We start from the raw sequence: 6030 nt of genomic DNA, 5'->3' as shown, positions 1-6030 counted from the left end.
ACGCTTTTTAATGATGTAAATCAATAAATTATACCACACCCACTTTTATGTCTCTTTCGGAGTGCCACTTGTTACCTGATCCAAAGCCAACGCGTTCTTAGGGCATGTACAATGGTGACATATGGATACGGATGCCCCATAACAAAAAATAATTTGAGATATCTATGTTGATTTTTTTTCTCCCCAATGCAAGCTACTACTAGTGGGCCTCATCAAAGAATAGAAAATGACTCTCACTACACATGCATCCCTACTCTTCATCTCAACTTTTTCTACTTTACGCACTGGACCGATCCTACATGGCATGTGAGGCATTACTCTGGGGATATGCATTGGCCATGCCGTTAAATAAAGAGAGAGAAAAGCCAACGCTAACCAAAAAAAAGTGACACTAGACCAATTTTAAAAAGTGAAAAAAAAAAACCGCAGCCCAAAGCCAACGCTGATCAGTTATAAATCTGAGAAGGACGACGCCAAACTAACCAACCAACCAACCACTTCCTTCCGAGACCAACCACCGCCACCACCACGCAAGAACCGAAGAACTCGGGAGCGCCGACGATCGAGATGATGGCGGCCGACCTCCACCGCAGCTTCTTCCTCGCGCCGTCGCCGCACCACCTCGCCGAGCTCCGCATCGATCCCCAGCACTCGGCGGTCACCTTTTCCGCGCCAGGCGGCGTCGCCGGGCCCGGGGGACGCAAGCGCCGCTGCCTCCTCCCGCCCGTTTCGCCGCGCAAGAAGTTGCTGGTCGAGCTCCACCCCTTCGACTCCTCGCCCTCCCCCTCACAGCCGCCTTCACCGCGCCTCTCCCCGAGCACCGCGCCGCCTTTGCTGTCGCGCACGGGGTCCCCCGCCGGTGACTTCTCATTCCCGTCGGTGCGTCCGTGTATCGGTGGTAGCGGCGGCGGCAATGGGGGCAACATCTTCGCGTTCTTGGAGGACACGCCCAGCACGCCGTCTCCGACGGGCTCCGGTGTCAGCGCCCTATCGTTCTTGGCTCCACCGGGGCAGCCGACAACGCCCACGGGCGGCACCTTGAGCGGCGGGCTCACGTTCATGGATTCGCCACAGAAGCCGACGGCGGGCCCCACTGCCAACGGTGGATTCATGTTCTCGGCTTCGCCGGAGCAGCCGCTCACGCCAGCGAACTCTCCTGCCGGCGGCGGCCTCGCGTCCTTGTCTACCGAGCCGTCCCTGTCGCCCAGGGAATACCACGGCGGGTGCGCCGTGGCGTCCTTCCCTTCCCCGAAGCACGCGCACACGGGCTCCACCGATAGCGGTGGCTTGGCTTTCTTCCCTTCGCCGGGGCCCCCCATCGGGCACGCAAGTTCTCCGACATCCCCGTCGTTTGTCTTCTCGGCATCGAAGATTTTGGCGCCGCTCGTGCGCAAGTCTGGCGGCGACAGGAAGAAGAGGCCGCGGCGACAACAAGGCATCGTGAGCACGCTCCGCGGGAGCCAGCAGGCCATTGAGCCGCCGCAGAAGGTTGTCAAGACGTACGCCTCGGTCACCGCCGGCGAGACCTCCCGCTCCTCCATCCAGTCCGGGTCATCGGCCAGGCCGTGCTGCACGTTCTTCACCTCGCCGGCGAAGGCCACTCCCGCGAATGGCGAGACATCCCGCTCCTCTGGCAAGCAGGTACGATGATTCTCCAGTCATATTCTTCTGCATCTTGCAATTCTTGATTGCTTTGTCCGTTGCCTCTGAATCTGATGTGCCGATTGGATCGCCGCAGGAGGCCAGGAAGGCCTGCAGTGAGGCGTCCAGCTCGACTTCGCCATGCGGGTCGGGCTCCACGTTCGTCCCAGCGCCGGCGAAGCATTCGTCAGCTGGGAAGGCGAGCAAGCAGGTAATGCCTTACGCATTCTGTTGTTGATATTTCCATTCCATTTCCTGATGAGCGTTCGAGTCACCACTTCAGAATGCTGTTACCGAAAGCTTATCCTCAAATATTATCCTGCTTGAACATTTTTGTCGGCGTATTGAAATTGATTATTTCTTAGATTCTTGATCCACCGATTAGATACTTCTAGAGACAAACTGACTCTTGTCTGAAACTTATGATCTCCCCAGTGTACTTACAGTTCTGGTAGAATGTGCACTTCACATTTATATTAGTAGAAGCACTGCTCATATTAGTATACTCTCCAATTCACCAGGCTTGAACATTTTGTTCAGTGTATCCTGATAATTTCTTAGCTTTGTGATCGATCATCATATAGTCTAGAAGCCAAACATACTGTCATCTGAAGCTTATTATCTCATCGGTATAATTATCATGCTTGAACATCATATAATTGCTTTGCTTTGTGATCGATCATCATACCGTACTCTCCAGTTCTCCAGGCTTGAACAGTTTGGTCACTGTAACCTGATCATTTCTTAGCTTCTTCATAATTGATTGGATACTTTTGGAGAAAGACATACTGCTATCTGAAGCTTATGGTCTCATGTGCACAGTTCAACATTTTGATTAGTATACTCTGCATCCTTGACATACTTGAACCTGATCATTTCTTTGCTTAGTGACCGATCGAGCAGGTACACTTAGCGCTAAACATACCGCTATCTGAATCTTATTATCTCCGCAAATAAGTTTTAATCCTGTGCCTCATATTTCTTGATTCAAATATCACTTTAGTTAGATGTCTGCAGAACATTGCATGTGTTTCCTTATACAGTTTCCTTAGTTTCTTTGGGTTTCCTACTTTCATTTTGGTAAACCTGTTTCCTGATGACATCCTTACCTGCACTGCACAGCATCGGGAGGTGGAAGTATCCAGCGTTGCCACACCAGCCGCGCCAGCAGCAGCCTGCACCGGCGCCGAAGTGGTGGTGCGCGTGACCTGCGCTTGTGGTGTCCACAAGGAGTTCTGCTTTGACCACCGCCACTGAATAATCCTGAGACTCTGTTTTTGCTTTATCGACGGATCGGATTGCTCCCTACTGGCAGAGTCTTTTGCGCTTTCCACCCGACTAGCAATTTGCCGTGCCCCTGGCCTGATTTTTGGCCAGTTGTAACTGCGTTGTTTTGCTTAAGAAAGCGCTACGGGTAGAGTGGAATTCGTCATAGGATTGAACTTGTCAGTCGTATGCAATTTTTAGTCATCGAACTCAGGAAACGCTGAATGTGGGCAGATTAAGTTTCTGTGCCCAGTCAGCTACGGTTGGACCATGCTTTCGATGGAGACGTATTAAAATTGTTCTGACGCAGTGTGGTTTGACCATGTTTGGCCGTCCAGTTCGACGGAGAAGGACGGCATCGGTGACAGTGAGATTTCTCGGAGGCTTTTCTGCAAAATTTATAGTCCCAAATACGTGTCCTTAGGGCATGGCCAACGCCCCACGCTGGACAGCTGCCCCGCAGGTCCACGTCGTAGGCGAGCTGCCGTGGAGGAGAGAGGAGAAAAAGACGTTAGCTTGCAGAGCTCAGGTGCAGCTTGTAGAGGAGGTAGCAGCTTGAGGGAGAGAGAGAGTGGTCCATGGACAAATGTGGGTCAAAATCATAATTCTGACCTTGTCAGAAATCTTCAGCACAAAATGACCTCTCCCAGAAACTATTTCATGATTTGATCTTTTTTGAAACGCCAAACTTCGTGGCATTACTGTCCAAAACAGAAACGCCGTACTATTCAGCGTTGCTAGCCGGCCACGTGACAAGTCGAAACGCCGAAGTAGGCCGCGTTGGTAGAAACGCCATACCTGGTGGCGTTGCCGTTGGACGTGAAAACGCCAAAGTCTTGGGCTTTGCACTCCTGGTCCATTGCTACAACTCGCATCCAGCATGCATGCATGTTACCTCGCCGGCAATGCATGAAACAGTTTGACTCTTCTTCGATTGATGCATGCATGTTATACGTAGTGGTCAGCTGCCAGCCACACCAATCGTAGTGGTGACTATACTTTTGAGTTTTGATTTTGATGCATATATAAACATGTGCTAGAGAACAAATGATGTCGCTCTCTGCTGATTTCACAGAGAAAACGACGTCTACCTGCATGCAACATGCATGTGATCGACCCTTTCGTGCTTGTCCGTTTTGGTCGCCGCAGATAGAAAACACGCCGACTCAAATGAACGCGCGTCCGTTTTTCATCTGTCTATTGACTCATTCCCAACCCAATTTTGAGTTTTATTTGCGTCGGCGAGGACACGAAGCGAACACGCGCGGCGCGCGCCTACTCTTTCCCCTGGCCCGCTAGTTGGTGGCAAAGCGAACAACCTCCAATTCTCCAAAACCTCCCGCCCGCTTGTGCTCCCGGCCGCGAGCCATGGACGACGACCTCGATGCCGCCGGCGTCCTCGCCTCCCTCGCCTCGTCCGGCCTCACCCCCGCCCCTCCGGCAAAGGCAAGCCCCGCGCCCCCCACAAGACTGCGGTGCCATCCAAGAAGAAGAAGCAGTTGACGTCGGCCTTGGAGTCGGCCAAGAGGAAGGGCCGCAGGCACGCGGTGGACGCAAGGGAGGAAGCAGCGATCATCAACAGGGAGGAGAAGTTCAAGGCGCAATATGCCGCCCTCATGACGCGTGTGGGAAAGAAAGCCGTGGAGGAGGTTGGGGAGGGCGAAAAGCCACGACCGAGGGGGAGGCCAACTACAAGAAGGAGGACAAGCGGGATGCGGCGTCGATCGCCGGCCGCTGACAAGTGCGCCCGCATGAACTATGTGGTGGTTTTTTTTTAAGGCTGGCATTGTATGCCGGCCGCTAACATGATGCCGGCATGAACTTTGGGCGACGGCATGGGCGCTGGCATGATTTATTGCCGCGGGCCTTTCAAATTTCTGCGCGGACATGAAATGGGTTGAGGGCGTTGGACGCACCACTGATTAAAAAAAATAAGGTGGACGCCGAGCAGACGGCCGATCCAAACAGACTAAAAACGGATAAAATTGTCGTCCGCGTTGGAGTTGCTCTAACTAATGTATAGCATGCATGTATCAACCGAAAGAAGAGTCAAACTATTTCATGCATTGCCGGCGAGGTAACATACATGCATGCTGGATGCTAGTTGTAGCAATGGATCAGGAGTGCAACGCCTAAAACTTTGGCGTTTGCACGTCCAGCAGCAACGCCAGCAGTTATGGCGTTTCTACCAACGCAGCCTACTTCGGCGTTTTTTCTTGCCACGTGGCCGATTGCAACGCTGGATAGTATGGCGTTTCTACTTTGGACAATAACGCCATGAGGTTTGACGTTTCAAAAAGGATCAGAACATGAAATAGTTTTTGGGAGAGGTTATTTTGTGCTGAAGATTTTTGACAAGGTTAGAATAGTGATTTTGGCCACAAATGTGGTAGTGCATGCGGTGCTCTTGGGAGGGAGAGAGAGTGCGTGGAAGAAGAAAAGGTAAAGTCCATGTGCTATGGCGAGAAAAAGATGGGAAGTGAGAAAAGGCTAGCTCACGTCACAAGGCTATCGGTTAGATTGAATGAAAACTGAATGGTAGTCTCATTTTTGTTGTGATGATGTGGAGGTCTTGGGGCAGCACTAGATGATGTCACCATTGTTCATGTCCTTACTAGTTCAACACCCGTCGGCTTCTCTGGCCCGCCGGAGTTGTCGGTTCCGGCCATGGGCAAGGTTGCGTGGCGGCTGCTCCGCTTGAGAAGAAGGCAAGGGGGGAAACACATGCGTGGGCGTTTTGGCACCCAGGAGCATGCTCCTGGTTTATAAAATGTGCTTTAGACGTATTTTGAAATGTCACCAAATTCCAAAAATATGTTTTGTGCGTACATCTTGAGATTCTATATACTCACAAAATCGTTTCGTGAAAAACCAATAATTTTTGTGTCATGTGTAAAAAAGACAAAATTCAGTGTTAAAAAGGACTTTTCACGAGACATTTCTTTATCTTTTTTACACAAGCCACATAAAATGCCAGTTTTCCACAAAACTTGGCGTGCGCACATAGAATATTGAGATGTACACATTATTATTTTTTTGTTTTGATTTTTTTTGACATTTTGAAATGTTTTTGGATGGTAGGAGCATATGCTCCCATGTGTCATCATTCCATTTTTCATTAGA

General features: G+C 51.0%; 1 protein-coding gene across 1 annotated transcript; it reads left to right on the top strand.

Moving 5' to 3' along the window:
* Nucleotides 1-497: 497 nt before the first annotated feature.
* On the top strand, nt 498-3209 carry LOC119328408 (nascent polypeptide-associated complex subunit alpha, muscle-specific form-like). Its single transcript, XM_037601394.1, has 3 exons — nt 498-1641; nt 1739-1852; nt 2764-3209. The coding sequence occupies exons 1-3, from the start codon at nt 568-570 to the stop codon at nt 2896-2898; spliced, it is 1323 nt and encodes a 440-aa protein (XP_037457291.1). The 5' UTR covers nt 498-567; the 3' UTR covers nt 2899-3209.
* The last annotated feature ends 2821 nt before the right edge of the window (nt 3210-6030 follow it).

The sequence above is a fragment of the Triticum dicoccoides genome, chromosome 7A, assembly GCF_002162155.2.
Source record: "Triticum dicoccoides isolate Atlit2015 ecotype Zavitan chromosome 7A, WEW_v2.0, whole genome shotgun sequence".
NCBI classification, from domain to species: Eukaryota; Viridiplantae; Streptophyta; class Magnoliopsida; order Poales; family Poaceae; genus Triticum; species Triticum dicoccoides.
Note: the sequence above shows the minus strand (reverse complement) of the source record. Positions and strands in the feature narration are given on the sequence as shown.

Bases quoted from the DNA above. Each gene is read 5' to 3' on its own strand.
- LOC119328408 (XM_037601394.1), top strand. From the start codon at position 568: ATGATGGCGGCCGACCTCCACCGCAGCTTCTTCCTCGCGCCGTCGCCG. The intron at 1,642-1,738 runs GTACGATGATTC...GGATCGCCGCAG, and splicing joins CCCGCTCCTCTGGCAAGCAG to GAGGCCAGGAAGGCCTGCAG. The intron at 1,853-2,763 runs GTAATGCCTTAC...TGCACTGCACAG, and splicing joins CTGGGAAGGCGAGCAAGCAG to CATCGGGAGGTGGAAGTATC.